The sequence below is a fragment of the Heloderma suspectum genome, chromosome 2 (assembly GCF_057233095.1).
Source record: "Heloderma suspectum isolate Gila_16-S chromosome 2, 16-S_ref, whole genome shotgun sequence".
NCBI lineage: Eukaryota > Metazoa > Chordata > Lepidosauria > Squamata > Helodermatidae > Heloderma > Heloderma suspectum.
The window spans coordinates 141,169,119-141,186,953 of record NC_139459.1 but is presented as its reverse complement, the minus strand read 5'-3'; the positions used below and the strand labels follow the sequence as shown (position 1 = coordinate 141,186,953).

The 17,835-nt window shown below is 44.4% G+C and overlaps 1 protein-coding gene across 4 annotated transcripts in view; it reads right to left on the bottom strand.

The window, feature by feature from the left end:
- The window catches only part of NOA1 (nitric oxide associated 1), a 38,445-nt gene that overhangs the window by 2,184 nt on the left and 18,426 nt on the right, over positions 1–17,835 (bottom strand). The window contains exons 5-8 of one of the 4 annotated variants that reach the window (XM_084835075.1): positions 15,856–15,972; positions 14,170–14,287; positions 12,650–12,726; positions 5,708–5,997 (exon numbers count right to left, since the gene is read on the bottom strand). In XM_084835075.1, coding sequence (XP_084691201.1) covers positions 5,779–5,997; positions 12,650–12,726; positions 14,170–14,287; positions 15,856–15,972 — 531 coding nt within the window. In that variant the 3' untranslated portion in view covers positions 5,708–5,778. Of the gene's footprint in view, positions 1–5,707; positions 5,998–8,452; positions 12,727–14,169; positions 14,288–15,855; positions 15,989–17,835 lie in introns of those variants that run through there. The other 3 variants (XM_084835077.1, XM_084835076.1, XR_014787870.1) reach the window with 3 other exon arrangements.

Genomic DNA, 17,835 nt, shown 5'->3' with positions numbered 1-17,835 from the left:
TCCATGGCAAGCTGGAAACTGCTGCTTTCCTCCACTATAAATTCGTTATTTTGTGTTTTCTGGGTGGACACTTCTCTTCCCTCATTTGCTCCCTAATGTCTCTTTGCCTTTAACTTGCTCCCCAGTCATTGCTCCCCACTGATGATCTTGCAGTCTTCAGGGAGAACTACTGCTTGCTGGAGTTGCAAGCCCTTGTATGGAGGATTGAGCAAACCTAGATGCTTCTATAGACAGGTGCAAAATTGAGTCGTGCACCTGAAACATAGCTGGGCAAAATGAGGCATAATCTCCAAAGCCAACTACTACAATATGACCTGGTTTGCATGACACAATAAGCCACTGTGGATTATCCCCGTGGGTTGTTTCAGGGTAGCTTGTCGTGACATCTGAACCGAGAGTGTTTTTTTCATCGTGGGTTGTTTTCCATGAACAAGCCACCCTGAGAATCTTTGGATTGTTCAGGGTGGCTTGTTGTGATGTCTGGATCCAGCAGGGCAGCTTCATCATGGGTTGTCAGGAATGGCTAGAAAGCTGCCCCGCAAGAGCAGTGCAAACCCCTGCTGCTCCTCACAATCTCACTAGTGCTGCCACCCGTGTCAGTGCCCTCTGCTTTCTTCCTCATTCTCCTAAAAACCAAGAAGGGACACCAGGGAGTGTCCTTAACGTGTTCTCAACCTCTTTTAATTACTTTGGTTTTGCACAAGTGTGCATATTCGAAAATCCATTGCGTAGATTTGTGTAAAATTTGTGTAATTTTCCTGTTTTACTGCTATGCCATGAAATTTTATATATTTACTGATCCCACTTGTCTGCCTTAAATTTTGTGTATCTTTACCAATCCCCCTCACTCCCTGCTCTGCCTTGTAATTTGTGTATCTTTACCAATCCCCACCACTGCTCTGCTTTGACATTTGTGTACCTTTACTGATCCACCTTACTTCTCTGCTCATATATTTACTGATCCCCGTTGCTGCTCTGTAACCCATATTTATATCTGAGAGCTAACAACAGAGAGCAGTGGAGGGAAGCAGCAAGCATGAAGTGGGGGTCAGGGGGAGCCAAAAGCAGCTGCTGGCTGCAGAAGGAGCTTTTCAGGCCAGCGTAATTACTTTGGTAGGATGGGAAGCAGCCTTAAAAAAAAAAAAAAATGTTCACTATCAAGACAAGTACCCAAATGGAGATGAATTTGACAAGGACACAAGAGGGGGATATCGGTATGCTGGATTAAATAGAAGACAGGCGGTCTTACACTCCTGCACGCTTGTGCAGGACCCTGAATATATATAAACAAGGTTTATGAACCTGTTACTGTGTTCATAAGGGCTCAGAAAATTATATGCATTTAATGATCTGATGTGATGCGAGAGTGGGAGAAGTTTTCCTTGTGAGCTGGCAACCCCAGTGAACCAATTGCAGAAAGGGTGCTGACATAGGGAAGGAGAAAAGAATTTCTGCTGCAAAGGTGCCTAGGATACATGCCGGGAGTGGGCAGGAGGACTAATGGGGAAACAACCCACGGCAAGTCACAGTGCACCCAGTCATCTATCAGGAGTAACGGGTTATCGAGCGAACAACCAACCCATGGTGGCTTATCTTCGGATGGCTTAGCGTGATGTGTGAACTTGCCCAATGACTTTCGGTGAAAATACAAATGAAGCGTCCGTGAAAGTTTGTCAGAAGAAATCTGTTTGTCATTAAGGTACCACAAGACTACTTTTGTGTTTGCTAGAACAGACCTAACAGCCACCCTTAACAGAACTTACAAATAAGAGTTTGTGTCCTAAAAAGCATCCCACTGACAAGCTGTACATATTGATATCCAGGACTGTGTACTCAAAGCTTTAGTATTAATCATTATTAATAATAAGTAATAACTGATTTAAAAATCTGAGGCGAGTAGTTCAAATTCTGCCCTGAGGAGTTGCATTCAACTTTAGTACATTTCCATAATGTCTTATTTTGCAAAATTTAAACTGGTTTTGCTAGTTGTAGCGAGGGACAAGGACCTATGCAGGGTACTGAAGATCTGCTTTCTTAAAATCCTATTCAGCGACTCCTCTGTCTTCTGAAATTTTCCTGGGCATTACCTACACAACTTCAAGCATATTTTCACAAGCTTAAGTGCTAGAATGTGTCATTAAAAGTAAGTTGAGACTTGAACACAAGCACATTCTGTATTCCTGTGGAATCACAGCATCCATAGAATCCTGCTGATGTCCTAGACACTCTGGTGCATAATGCTGAATACCATAAAATCACAGGGAACTCAGTCCAATTCCTGCCTTGTCAGGCAGAACATACTTTCCTAGTCAGCAGAAAGATCGATTTATTTGTTCAGTGTGGGTCAACAATGTGAAAAACCCAATACCAGTGGGGCTTGAGGCACCCTGGTGGGTAATGAAGTCATTTTCAAACAGGCAAACTTATTTATTTAAAACATTTCTATCCCACCCTATATCATTAAGATCTCAGGGTGGCATACAGATAAAATCAATGTAAACAATATAAAACAAATAATTTAAACACCTAAAAACATATAAAACTATTAAACAAGCTAAAACCAGTTAAAATCTAAAACAATAAAACAGTTAAAACAATGTGCTGACCTGAGACGCTCTCCATAGTTGCTGTGAGATGAAGCCCTTCAGTGTTGCAAGACAGGTGGGATCCGGTGCTGCTGCTGCCTTGCTGGAGCTCTACCTCCACCTGGGGGACTTCTACTCTGCTTCCTTGCAGACCCAGACCCAGGTCCAGCCAAGCACCACCCCACTCCCAGCTGCGACACCTGTGGGAGCAGGACCGCTGGCGGGGGTGTTGCCACTGAAGGGTGCGACACCAAAGGGGTCACCCCTTTGGGGGAGCCACTTCAGGGGAGCACAAGGGCGAGGGCCTGTCCCCCTGCTTGAGAGAAGGGGACAGTTTGCCTCAGTGTGGCCTGCTGGACTCCCTGCACTAGACAAGTGTTTTTAAAGAAGCGGGGAGGTGTTGGGAGCCAAGGAACGGACATTAAGGTTCTACAGGGTAGAGGGAGATACGGAGGGGAGAGACAGTCGCACTCTAAGGACAGGGTGTGTAACAATAGGGTGCTGACTGTCCCTAAACTGTCCCCCAGCTCAACCTAGATGGCCCTGGCAACAGACACCCTGGGTTGAAACTGCTGCTGCTGAATGCCAGGTCGGTGAATGGTAAAACAACTGCTATCCAGGACTTGATCCTGAATGAGCACACTGACCTGGCCTGTATTACAGAGACCTAGCTGGATGAAGCTGGGGGGGGGGGTTAATCTCTCTCAGCTCTGCCCTCCAGGTTCTCTGTCCAGCAGCAGGCAAGACCTGGGGGGTGGGGAGGTGGAGTGGCAGTGGTCTATTGGGATTCAATCCCCCTCACCAGGTGCCGTATCCCGCAGTCTGCTGGGTTCGAGCGTGTGTATTTGAAGGTGGATGCCCGGGACAGAATAGGGATTCTGTTGGTGTACCGTCCACCCCGCTGCTCAACAGTCTCCCTTCCTGAGCTAGTCGGGGTAGTCTCAGGGTTTGTGTTGGAGACCCCTCAGCTTGTTGTGCTGGGGGATTTCAACATCCATGCTGATGCTGCCCTGTTGGGAGCGGCTCAGGACTTCACGTCCACCATGAGAACCATTGGTCTATCCCAGAAGGTATCTGGCCCCACCCATGCTGTTGGGCACACTCTGGACCTCGTTTTCTGTGCTGGATGGGTGATAGTGATCTGAGACTGGAGGAACTCTCTATAGTTCCGTTGTCATGGACAGATCACTACCTGGTGGGGTTTAGACGTGCTGGCACTCAGAACCTCTCTAGGGGTGGAGGGCCAATTAAGATGATCCGCCTAGGAGGCTGATGGATCCAAATGGTTTCCTGATGGCTCGTTGGGGATTTTCCTGTTGCCTTGGCAGGCGATTCTGTCAAAGCCCTGCCCAATCTCAGGAATGATGAAATGACCAGGGCCGTGGACACAATCACTCCTGAGCGTCCTCTCTCACAAAGTGGAGCCGCACCAGCACCCTGTTTTCTGGGGAGCTGGAGGTGATGAAGCGAGTGAGAAGACGACTAGAGCGATGTTGGCAGAAAACTGGGAGTGAATCCGATCGAACGTGGGCTAGAGCCTAATTGAAGCTTATCTATCTATCTATCTGTGGCAATACGGGCAGCAAAGAAAATACTTTTTTTGCCACTATTGCGTCTGCAAAGAGCCGTCCAACGGAGCTGTTTCGAGTAGTTAGGGGTCTTTTACACACCAGCCCGCAAGAGGATAATTTAAACCTCTCGACAGCCCGCTGTGAACAATTTGCTCAGCACTTTTCAGACAAAATTGCTCGGATCTGCTCTGAGTTGGACGCTATAGTTGATATAGACCCAGTGGATGTAACTTTGGCCCCTGCTTGTCCAGTGTTGTTGGATACTTTTCAATTTGTACAGCCTGAGGATGTGGACAGGATCCTGGGAGAGGTGAGAGCCACCACGTGTGTTCTAGATCCTTGCCCTTCCTGGCTCATAAAAGCAGCCAGAGGTGGACTGGCTGAGTCGGTAAGAGGTGTGGTTAACGTCTCCCTCAGACAAGGCAGAGTTCCAGCCTGCTTGAAGGAGGCGGTGGTGAGACCTTTGTTTAAAAAAAGCCCTCCCTGAACCCCACCATACTGGATAATTATCAGCCAGTCTCCAATATTCCATTTCTGGGCAAGATACTGGAGCACGTGGTGTCCTCCCAACTCCAGGGATTCCTGGATGTGACAGATTATCTAGATCCATTTCAATCTGGCTTCAGACCCGGTTATGGGATAGAAACAGCTTTGGTCACCTTGGTGGATGACTTATGCCGGGAACTAGAGGGGGAGTGCGTCCCTGTGGGTTCTGCTGGACCTCTCAACAGCTTTCAATACCATCAATCATGGTATCCTTCTGGGCCGCCTCACTGGGATGGAACCTGGAGGCACTATTTTGCAGTGGCTCCATTCCTTCTTGCTGGGGCGGACCCAGAAGGTGGTGCTGGGGGACTCCTGTTCGACTCCCTGGCCTTTGCCTTGTGGAGTTCCTCAGGGTTCTGTTTTGTTCCTCATGCTATTAAGCATATACATGAAACCACTGGGAGAAGTTGTCCGGAGTTCTGCGGTTCGGTGTCACCAGTACGCTGATGACACCCAACTCTACTCTTCCTTTACATCTAATTCCAAGGAAGCTGTTGGGGTGCTGAATCAGTGTCTGTCGGCATTAATGGACTGGATGAGGGCAAACAAATTGAAGCTTAATCCAGACAAGACAGAGGTGCACCTGGGCAGTCGAAAGAAAGATCAGGGAATAGGGATTCAGCTTGTGCTAGATGGGGTTACGCTCCCCCTGAAGACACATGTTTGCAGCTTGGGTGTACTTCTGGATTCAGCCCTGAGCCTGGATGCCCAGGTTTCAGCGGTGGTCAGGAGTGTATTTGCACAGTTAAAGCTAGTGCGCCAGCTGCGCCCATTCCTTGAGATGTCTGACTTGGCCACAGTAACACATGCCTTAGTTACATCCCGTTTGGATTACTGTAACGCGCTCTACGTGGGGCTGCCTCAGAAGAGTGTTCAGAAATGTCAGCTGGTTCAAAGAGCTGCTGCCAGACTGCTGACTAGGGCTGGTTACAGAGAGCATACAACTCCCCTGTTAAAACAGCTTCACTGGCTCCCAGTCTGTTTCCGGGCACAATTCAAAGTGCTGGTCATGTCCTATAAAGCCCTATATGGCTCGGGTCGAAGTTATCTGAAAGACCGTATTCTCCCCTATGAGCCTACTCGTGCTCTGAGATCTTCAGGGGAAGCTCTTCTCGCTGTCCCACCACCATCACAGGCACACCTGGTGGGAATGCGGGAGAGGGCCTTCTCGGTGGCTGCCCCAAGGCTCTGGAACTCCTTTCCCAGGTAGGCAAGAGTGGCACCCTCCTTGATATGCTTTCATAGGCATGTAAAAACTTTTTTTGTTCCAGCAGGCCTTTGGGGATAGTCTGGACCTGTGAAAATATGACGGAGGGATACTATTTTTCTTGTTGTCTTTTACTGTTTTGATATTTTTACAATTTTAATATTGATGATTTAATTATATTTTTAACTTTTGTACACTTGTATTTATATTTCTATTTATAAGTTTTAATTGTATAAGTTTTAATGTTGTAAAGCCGCCTTGAGTCCCAGTATTGGGAAAAGGGCGGGATATAATAACAACAACAACAATAATGTGCTAGGGAATGCATTTAGCCCTCAAAGGCTTTGGTAAAAAGCCACGTTTTTACTTGGTGCCGAAACGAGACCAATGTCTCTGCCAATCAGGCCTCCAAGGGGAGGGCATTCCACAACCAGGGTGCCACAGCAGAAAAGGCCCTCTCCCACGTCCTGCTATAGTGTATGTCTTGTACTGGTGGGATGCAGAGGACTGCCTCTCCAACCTCAGTTCTCGGGCAGGCATGTATAGGGCGAGGCGCTCCCTCAAATACCGAGGTCCCAAGCCACTTAGGGCTTTAAATGTCATCACCAAAACCTTGAATTCTGACCGGAAGTGTATTGGCAGCCAGTGCAATTCCTTTAAAACCAGTGTTATATGGTTTTTATGAGGTGTTCCGGTCAGCAGTCTAGCTGCTGCATTTTGCACTAGCTGTAACTTCTGAGTCGTCTTCAAATGCAGCCCCATGTAAAGTGCATTGCAATAGCCTAATCGGGAAGTTACCGGCACATGTACTACTGTGGCTAGGTTATCCCTGTCCAGGAAAAGCTGAAGCTGGCCCCGAGTACTCCGGGCCACGGAGTCCACCTAGGGCTCCAGTGGCAGGGATGGACCTACGGGTACTCCAAAGCTACGCACCTGCTCCTTCAGTGGGAGTGCAACCCCGTCCAGGACAGGTCGCTTCAATTGCAGGACTCGGGAACCACCAATCCGCAGAGCTTCCGTCTTGTCAGGATTTAGCTTCAGTTTACTGGCCCTCATCCACCCAACCCTAGTCTGCAGACTGGGGGTCATTTTGGACTCCCAGCTGTCCATGGAGGCTCAGGTGTCAGCTGTGAGCCGGACAGAGCTTGTCAAGGGCTCCTTGGAGGGCTCTCTCAGTCTAATCCAGTAGCCAAGTCCAGACACAGACAAAGGGATTCTTTTCAAAGCTTTATTCTTCTTTTACAACTTACAACTCTACAGGTAGCAACTAGATCTGAGCAGCAGCATCCCTATGCCCTAAGTTGGAACAGTTGGTCCCCGTTTGAAAGGCAATTACTGGCAGACCCCTGAATATAAGGACTAGGGAGAATCCCTCCCCTTTTCCCTTGAATCCTCTGGGCGCAATCGTTCTTTGAGCGCCAACCGGGCGCTACGCCTCCTTTCCGCGCTCTCCATTTGGCGCCGCTCTCTGCGTCTGCGCCGCGCATCCAACCAGTCTGCTATCGGTGCTGAATCACTCCCTGGACTGCTTTCTAATCTAGGAATGTTGGTGGGGGGAATCTCTGTCAGCTGCGGGCCCTGGGAAAAAGGGGCGCGCTCTTCTCCCAGGAGCGACTGCTCTTCCTCCGAATCAGAACTACTCTGGGATTCTATGGGCTCAGTGTCCACCCTGACAGCGCTGTATCAACTCCATCCGATACAGCGGCTGCGCCCCTTCCTTCCCGACCACCTGCTGCCATCGGTAATACATGCCCTGGTCTCCTCTCGTTTAGACTACTGTAATGCGCTCTACGTGGGGTTACCTTGAAGACAGTTCAGAAGCTGCAGCTGGTACAGAACGCGGCGGCTCACCTGATTAAAGGCAGCCGCCGGCGAGATCACATCACTCCAGTGCTGAAGGAGTTGCACTGGTTACCAGTTGTTTTCCTGGCCAAATTCAAGGTGTTGGTTTTGACCTTTAAAACCCTAGATGGTTCCGGCCCAGCCTATCTTAAGGAGCACCTCCAGCAACACCAGACAGGCTGCTTAACAAGATCAGCCTCGGATGGCCTTCCCTCTGTCCCACCAGCCAGGACAGCTAGGCTGGTGAGGATGAGGGAGAGGGCCTTCTCTGCGGTGGCCCCCACTCTGTGGAACTCCCTCCCTAGGGAACTCCGCCAGGCCCCCTCTTCAATGAGCTTCCGCCGTGCATTAAAAAGGTGGTTGTTCAGGCAAGCATTTGGGGTAGGCTAGGGTATTTTAGAAAATGTTTTTATTGTAGAATTTTATTGTTTTAGACTGTTTTGTTCTATACTTTGTACATCGCCCAGAGTGGCTGGGTGGCCAGCCAGATGGGTGAATAATAAATTAAATAAATAAATTACAGCCTCCAGGCACTGGTCCAGTACCTTCACCGCCTCAGCCGACTCCAACAACAAGGAAAAATAGAGCTGAGTATCATCAGTGTACTGGTGACACCCCACCACAAAACTTCTAATGACTTCTCCCGACGGCTTCATATAGATGTTGAACAGCATGGGGGACATCACCACATACTCAGAAGTAAACTGAAATGCATTGTTTTATTTAAGAAAATTACCAAACAAAATTAGCTCAGTGGTTATATGGCCATAGTAATTGCAAAGCTGGCCCTACAAATGTAGCAAACAAGATGGAAAAAATTTCCAGCCCTGCCTGGAGATGCTGGGGATTGAACCTGGGACCTTCTGCATGCAAAGCAGGGGCTCTGCCAGTGAATTATGGCCCTTCCCCTAAAGCAGGAGTAGGCAAACCTTTGAGTCTGGGGCCACATCTGGAAACTGTCCAGGGCACAGCCACAAAATGGCTGCCATAGATGGGCATGGCTAATCACAAAAGACAAGTAGCCTGCCCAGAAGCATTCATGGGAAATTAAGATGGCAACAGCCAAAGCCTCTGGCTTTGCTTTGAAGCAACTCCAGTTGCCAGTAAGAGAATAGAAAAATATTTTTAAAATAAAACTTAGGAGTAGCGTGTCAGTGGGCCCTAAGGGGGGTGTCTAGGGGCACAGTGGTGCCTGTGGCTACCATGTTGCTTGCCTACCCCTGCCCCACATGGGAGAAAGTAAAGGGGAACCTGTTCACTTCCCCTGCTGGTTAAAGCCACTGAGAATCAAGCCCACTTTTATTTGTATAACCCTTATCCTAGGTTATTAGCTGCACTAAAGACTAAGAACTTGCTTGTTATCTAAGATTAATAAAATACTTAGCATTTATATAGCACTTTCATTTTTACAGTGCTTCAGATACATTATTTTGTCCTTATCACAAACCTGCAGAGTAAGGCAGTGTTTTTACCTCCCATGCTACAGCTGAGTGTCTGAGGCTGAGAGTGGCTTGGCTAAGACTACCTCAGGAATCCACTATAGTGTAGTTAATAGCTGAACCTCGTGTTTTCTGGCTTCACAGCTCAGTCTCTTAGTGAATACACTACATAGCTCAGATACTGCATTTTTATGGAAACTGTGGTTTAAGTGCTCAGGAGATTAATTTCACCCTCTCAAATTAACTGAAGCTACAGTAGCTAAATCATTGCGGTTATCTTATGGAGTAACATCCAAATGACATATTAAGAACGTTTTGGGGGTGCAGGAGAGAGGAAAGAAGGTGTATATTCTGCAATGGCCTTTCCTCTGCTTTGATGCTGGTGAACTCTGTGGAGTTGATAACATTTGGGCAATCCACAATAGGTTCACAGTCAACTCCAACTCAGCACTCAAAAAGCTTCCACAGAGAACAGGAAAGTCAGCATTACTTATCTAGGCTGGTGTATAGTTGCTTTGAACATCTCATATTTCAGGATATACTTCAGCAGCTTTATTATTTCATTGTGAATACTGAAAAAGGAACATCTGTTTGCCACCAGTCCAATATTACAATAAATAGAAAATACTGATTAAAAAAAACACACAGAAGCAAGCTGTGTGTCTTTGGTCAATTAGATACTACGTATGCCTTTTGTCGAGTTTCTGTAGTTGACAAAGGGCATGCTATACTAGGAAGTTCTCTGGCATACTATTACATGGGGCTTAGGTTGAATGCTGTTTTGCATCCTCTGTACGGCTTTCCTTTTCTATATTTATGACAGTTCATGAAGGAAATCCTTCATGGAGGAAAAGTTAGTTCTGTATGTATTTTAGGAATTTATCATGCTTAGCTCACCTGGTGGAACTATTTGTCCTGGGGTTTGGTAGCACTCTATGGTTGGCATATTGTGAACTGGATTGCAGAGGTGGTAGGTGAAAACTATTCTGCTGGAGCGGGGGTGGACAACTTCTGGCCCTCCAGATGTTTTGGCCTACAACTCCCATTAGCCCTAACCAGCATAGCCAATGGTGAGGGATCATGGGAGTTGTAGGCCCAAACTTTGGAGGGCCACAGGTTATTCAGTCCTGTCTAGAGGATCAAAATGACTTTCCAAATAGGAAATTTGGGAGGATTGCAAATCCATTAACACATACTTAAGACAGAAGACATTCTAGTTACAAGAAGAAGTCTTATATGGACATGGTCATGCTTTAAAATCATCTGCACTATCATTCTTGATTGGTTCAAGGTACAGGAAATGAGTCTAGCAGCATACAAGTCAAAGGCACACAGATAACAGCATGTGGACAGTAAAAGGATTTATACTTTGCCTGGCTTTCAATTGTTTGTTTGTTTATTTTTATGTACAATATTTATATACTGCTCCACATCAAAAGATTTTGGAGCAGTGAACAGCAAAGAATAAAAGAAAAAATTGAAACTTATTGAAAGACCAAATTTAATAACCTGTAGCTGGTCACTCATGGAAGGCTTCCCAAAACAACATCTTCAGGAGGCACTGGAAGGAACACAACGTTGGCATCTGCTTGACCTCCAAAGGCAGGGAGTTCCACAGGAAGGGGGCCACCACACTGAAGGCTCTTTTCCTGGTGGACTCCAACCAGGATCCAATTAGAATATTTAAGTTAACGTCTCCACTCTCTTTGCTTTTAAACTTTGCTCTTAATCTTTGTTTAGGTATTGCTTTTAATGCACAATTATTTTATTTTAGTGTACTGGAAGCTGCTTTGGGGCCAAAAAGCAGTCTTAGAAATGGCCTTATAAACGAAACAAGTGCTCCCTTCCCAGGTGCATTATGCATACTTCCAACTGTACAAGATGCTGGAACAGGAGAAACAGAGGAGTGGTTTTATGATGCATCTTGTCCCACATTTCTCAAGACAGAAAGAGCTAAAAGTCTTAGACCAGCAGCAGCTCATCCGAAGCCTTTTATAATTAGTAGCATGTAGACAGCAGTTGTTTATAACCAGTTTCCAAGCTTTTAATCAGCAGACTTAAGACTATAATCATGTTTTTCTATGGGTAATGGTGCTTGTTAGGTAAAATCCTTAGGAAACCAGAGAGTGTTATGTGATCTCTTTAACCTGAAGACTAAATAATTCCAATCTCTTTTTGTCGGGGGGCGGGAGAGATACCTTAATTCACCTTGTGTACCTTAGTAGCTAGAGTATGCTACAAACATATATATTAGTAAAATGCTCAAGAATTTAAATATGAGTAGACAATCAAAAGTAGAATTCAAAATACATTCTTTTTGAAGTCAGTTCTTATTAGGCCCTAATAACTGGGGGATCACTTCCAGTAAAAAAGCAAAATATAGCAGCCCGATTTTTACCTTTTGTCAGAAAGTAAAAACTGTGATAAAAGTATACCCTCCTGACTGACAATTCTTTGTTTGTTGATTCACAATATTAACACGATACCGTTCCACACTTTACTAGTGGTTGGGCATTCTCCAATTTGAAGGTCTTAGACAAGCAGAGTGGCTTTAATGTAACTAATTCAAATGTGAAACCAAAGCCCTTTGGGTATATTGTACTGGATTTCCTCTCCTACAGTCCTTCTTGGATTTCCCTCCCTCTAGTTCACGTCTTAAGTAGCTCACCAGGTTCCATTCCACAGCTGCCTGGACACACACTTCCTCTGCCTGATAGCCATGTTCTTTTTATTTTCGCTGCCTGCAGATGGCAGCAAGGGGTGGGTTCTGGCTTATTAGAAGGCACTTGAATCTCAAAGCATAGTATTTAAAGTAATTTAACTGCATTTCACGGTTATCACAGGTAATACTTGATGGAAAAGCCAACGTCGTTGATCTCTATAAACTTTCACCAATCCAATAAAAATAGCATTAATTGTTTTCAAGACAGTTTTGCATGGCAGTAAACAGAAATGTCTTTATATACATCTTACAAGCACTGATAGGATGCTCTGCTAATGCTCTGTATACACTGGAGCTGTAACAGAGATAATCCTTCCTTTTTTGACAACACTGAACTAAAACAAATCAATTAGAAGGGACTCCAAACTGTTCTGCCAAAGACAGGAAGTGTAAGTAGCAATATTGCAGACTGCAGCACAATATTGCAGTTTTCAATGCTACATGGCCATTATAATTTCAAATCTCAAAACATTTTACAAAGCTTGTTGGGGTTTTTTTTAAAGTCTAAAATAAAGATGTGTTTTGGACAAACGACAGTCTGCTGTCTCTGGGTAAATGTTACATTGAGAACTTCCATAATTTACAACTTGTTACACTCTGAACCCTTTTTTCTCATTTACATTTCCTTTTAAATTCTCCACAAGGGCAGGTGGTCTTTTAGTCTGATAGGCTGGACTTCGTTTTATACGGGGCCCTCTGATGTGAGCGATGTATGGCAACAGAGGTGGTTTACGTACTGTCAGCATTGTCCCTTCAGGACTGTAGCATCTTAGATGTACTTTGTTGTTTGAATGAGCTGTAACTGCAACCCAACCTGTACAGAAGAAATACTTGATCACATAACATCTAAACAAAATGAAATCAGAACACTGGAATTACTGTGAAATGCTTGGAAGCAGGACCATGTCAAATTAGTTTTCTTTTTCAGTGTTAAAACAAGATGACATCTTCAGAAAATGCTCTTTTAAGCCTGTCCAAAAGTCTCCACATTCCATAAAATCAACTTGCTAATAGATTTTGACTAGGAGTGTGCACCAACCTAGAGATATGACAGCTCAGAAAAGAACAAGCAAAAAACATTTTTCTCCAAGGACCCCCCTGCCCACCGGCCAAAAAACTGAAGAAGATAGTATTATGGAGTATTTTCCTTTACATTAATGAATAAAACAAGGTGTTCATATATTGCTACCCAGCCTTTATACCCCCAAAATGATTTCTGAGAACTACGTATGGTAAGACTAGAGATGTAAAATTTCTGGAAATTTTGAAGCCATCGGAAGAATGGTTTTTAATCCTCTCTGTAACATTCCCAGCATAGTTATTTCTTCCATTCCTTATTAAGATTATTGACTTAATGTAACTTTTACTGATAGGGTTGTGGAATCTTGGGTTGTCGTGATGTATTAATGCAGCTACGCTTCAAAAAACAGACTTGGTCTGTTAACCATGAACAAACCAGAAAGGGTACCAATGGTTTGTTGCTGGGTTGTGAACTCTGGGGTGTTTAAACCATGGCTTGTTGTTGTGTGCGAACCCAGAACCCAGGGCTGTTTCGCAAAGCTACAGAGGCGGCAGGCAAGAGTGGTAAAAAAAACCAGCTGCTCTACTTGCCAGAACTACATTGTTACAAAGGCATTTGGGATACAGGGAGGCAGCTGGAGAAGGAGGAGGGAAGAAACAACCCAGGGATTGAAAAACAAATCATGGTTTGTTCGATCATCTGCCAGACAAACCATGGGATAATTAAACTATAGGTTGGCGTTATGTGTGAACTGGGCCATTGTACATTATCCTGAAAAGGTGCTGCAATATATTACTTCAACTACCTGCCCCAAAGCATTGGGATTGGATAGCCCTGATAAAGCCATTCACTATGATTAGAAGATAGAGCTGCCAGGCACAAAACTATATGCATCCCCCTCCCTCCCCTCTTCTCTCCACCCTTGCATTTTCCTTATATGGAGAGCTTGAGGAGAAATACCTCAAATTTTGCAGGCACCGTCTGGGTCTCTCTGAATCACTAACAAAACTCCAGGAGGGTTCAAAGGAGCCCTACAACAATTTTGACATCTCCCTAATCTTTTCAAATCAGCCCAGTTCTGGGTTCAGCTAAATCTGAAGCACACCCTTATTCTGAGAAATCAGGACCCACTTTTTCAAAAACGTTACTGCACCACAACAAAACAAGAAGTGCCTTCATTCCAGTACAAATTGCTACTCTACACAAGAGAACATCTCAGAAGATCTGAGAAGTTACCAGCAGATGAAAGCTTTATGTCAGCCACTGCCTCGGCTTCACCAATTCCTTCCAACAGCACATCGTGAGGAACAAGCGATGGGAAATCTTTCATTCGTTCTTCACCTCCCATGGGAACCTGGTGGTGCAAGTCAGAAATACAATCTTTAAACGTTAAAAATAAAGAATACGAAGATTTGTCTGGTAAAGTTAATTAGTAAATCACAAAATAACTGACAGCAGTTCAATTATTCTCTTAATATTTTTCAAGCAGTAAAGTACTTTATGTAGGAAGTCCCTGCAGACACATTTACAATCTGGAGTAGACATAAAACGTGAGGAGGGAAGGGACGGCAAGAGACACTGAAAAGCGGAGATTTGGGAATAAGCTTAATGGTTGGGAAAAAACTCCAGTTAATAAAAAAGGCACGAGAGCTCGTGTAAATTTTAAGTTGTCTTTGAAGGCAGATACAGGTGAAGCAGTAGAGATTTCGGGGAATTTCATGAGTAACAACAAAATATGGATGGATATTGGAAAGATGAGAGAAGACGGGATTAAACAAGAAGAATAGAACAAACAATAAAGGTGTAGAAAGAAAGCAGAAAGTGGAAGTATTGATTTAGAGGTAGCAGCTTAAGTGAATAAGAAAAGTGAAGAAGGAGAAAGAAGGTGATGTGGTTGAAATAGAAAAAGCAAGCTGAATGACAGAATGAAGAGAAATGAGAAGCTGAAGATAAACAGGCAAATCAGTGAGAAGAAAACTGCAATACCGCAGACGTGAAATAAGATAACTTTAGTACAAACTGTCAGATATTGGAAGAAAAAGTGGTTTCACATAGTTTAAAAAAGAAACTATTTAAAGCAATGGCTTGCCCAGACTATTACAGTGATGGAGAGATTGCAGGAACTCTGATCCTCAATGCACCAGCCCAAGCCTCCATTTACTGCTCTACAGTTGTGCCCTAACAAAGTAACAGATGCTTCTGAGACAGAGATCACAACATGAATGCCCTTTCTTTTAGTCAACAGTCAGGGTGTAGGGTTACAGAAATACACCTAAGCCACAACTTCTATCAATATTCTGGACTGAAATAATATTGTTTTCTCCCAATTACCAGTCAAAAGGGCTGATGTGGGCAGCATCAGTGTGTGGTACAGTGGAGAGAGAATGAGGCTTTGACATAAAGGACCTAGGTTCAGATGGACCTACCATATGACTTTGACGAAGTCCTTATTTCTTAGCAATATTTTTCAAATGTATCAAGAGAAAATAAGATCTAGATTGTACTTCGTATGTTTGAAGTTTATATACACTAACAACAGTAAATTTTAAACCACCATATATCTGGTTCCTGATGTAGCTCATCTCCTTGCAGGAAGACCACCTTTTAGTATGGCTTTAACAGAGAATAATCTTTTGCACTAAAATTCACAGAGAGCTATTTAATTCTACTATTTACTTTCCAGAGATTGGATAGAAGCAAAACAATGTGAAGTATTATTTTCTTCTTGCACGAAGTGGAAGACCACCAAGATAGGGAGAACTCATCCAAGACAATGCAGTCATGGTGGTGGCTAAGAGCCGAACAAAGCCTGCCTTGTGCTAGGCCCAAGAGGCAAAATAATGAATGTCTGTGGAATGAGAGAGATCACAAGGCATTAGCCCTCATAGATTCTCCAACGGTGTACACTCAGTGCTGGCTTACCTTCAGTAATGTTTGACCCGCATGCTTTTGATAGACAGCATCAGCTTTTTCTACTGAAGTGATGTGCACAGGCAACAAATTAGATGCCACAACAGAAAACCAGGAGGGCTGGTCCCCCTAAGAAGTAATAATGCTGAAAATTAAAATAAATTCTACTAAGTTTAAAAGGCGGCTTAATTAACAAATTTAAAGCAAGCTTAGCTAACAAGTATTCCATTCTCTACGGTTGACAGTGGCTTAGCTTTTGACGGCTGCTATCTGAATATAGCAAAATGGACAAACTTCCCATTCTTACAAGCATTCCAAGATCCACAGTTCCTAAAAAGGGATTAGAAAAACCGGATTTTCACTTTGATAGTATTATTTATATAATTATTTCATCCTTGCCTTTGATGAAACATCCATGGAAAAATTCAAAAGCCTTTATCTGGTCTCTAGCTTGGGAATTAATATCATAAAATATAGCAAACAAGAAAAACTGTCTTTTAAGAGCGATTTATCTAAGAGAACATCTGAGAGGCCATAGGATAGTTCAGATTCCCAGATCTGAGGTAGGAGACAGCACTCTGACCGCAGAACTGGGAGTCAGGGCTCTGACCCCACCCCTGCTCTGCCAGCTGCTCTCCAAGGTTGGGAACTCAACCTTGGGAGGACAAGGAAAGGGGCATTTTGGTGGGCAGGGAGAGGCCAGGATACAGCTATCCTGAAGCCTCTCGAGCCTCCCTCCCCCTCTGAGACACTTTTGCTAGATGGCCAAAAAAAGCTGTCTAATGAAAATGCAGGGTGGGAGGACAGGGAGGCGAAGATTGCCTCTCCCACTCCTCCTGCCTTGCATAGGATGATGGAGGCTTACAGTCATCGCCATAGGATTGCGCCCCACCTTGCATTATTCTGGTTTTATTGTAACATGGTAATTCTGAACCTGGCAAGCATGCACACACCTTTTCATATTATAGTGTCAAAAAACATAAAAACGTTGAGGTAACTAGTTTACCTTTTTCCTTTTGCTCAGAAAATACACAGACAATTCTATTTCGGACACATGGAAGAGGCAAAGAATTGTCAAAGAAGGTGAAAAAATGTTTGGAGAACTGAACGAATAGACATTGCCTTATTAATAATCCCTGTAACACGTTATTAATATACTAAGAGTAAATCTTGAGATTATAAACAATGGAAAAGGCATAATTGCAAACCATGGTCTGGGGTTATATACATGAGGCTTTGGCACATGCCTACCTTCTCTCCCTCCGCTTGGACCTACCTGATTTCCTGTTTCACGGCGAAGCATAATTTCCTGCTACACCCAGGAATGGCAAACTATGGCTTGCCACGAAAGAGGAAGTCAGAGGAGGAATCAGAGTGCACAAGGGGAAGAGGAGGGGAAAATGTGCGAGCCTGAGACTCCTCCATGTAACACCAAAGCATGGTTGGCCATCACATCTGAACTGTGAATTGTGACCCATGAAAATGTTCCCCCAAGGGTTGGGAGACACTGAATGGAATGAGCTGTGGCACAGGTTCTCTTAACCTTTGGGGAAGCATTTGGGGTAAAGCTCTGGGGATGGGAAAAAAGTGAGCAGCAATGTTTTTACTTGTCCTCTTCCATGGGTAGTCCTCTAGGTCCAACTCCGTATTTCCAGCCTCTTGTTATTTTAATGCCTATTTGTGAGAATACTAGGATTGTGTCATGTACACATGAGGTCCTGAGGAGCCGAATGGAAGAATACTGGGCTCTAGAATATAATAGGTGGAGTTAAGAAAAAGCTAAGAAGGTATGATAAGCCCTTTGTTAGGGGAGACGAATATACTCAGACAACCAAGAGAGACCAACTTTCAAGAAGCTTAGTCTGGAAAGAGAGGAGGAAGGTCTTCCACGGCAGGTGAACACTCCCAAGATCCACCCATGGACAGAAAGTAATCCAGAACTCTACAATATTTAATGTATTGTGCCTGTCTAAAAGACCACCCATTAAGACA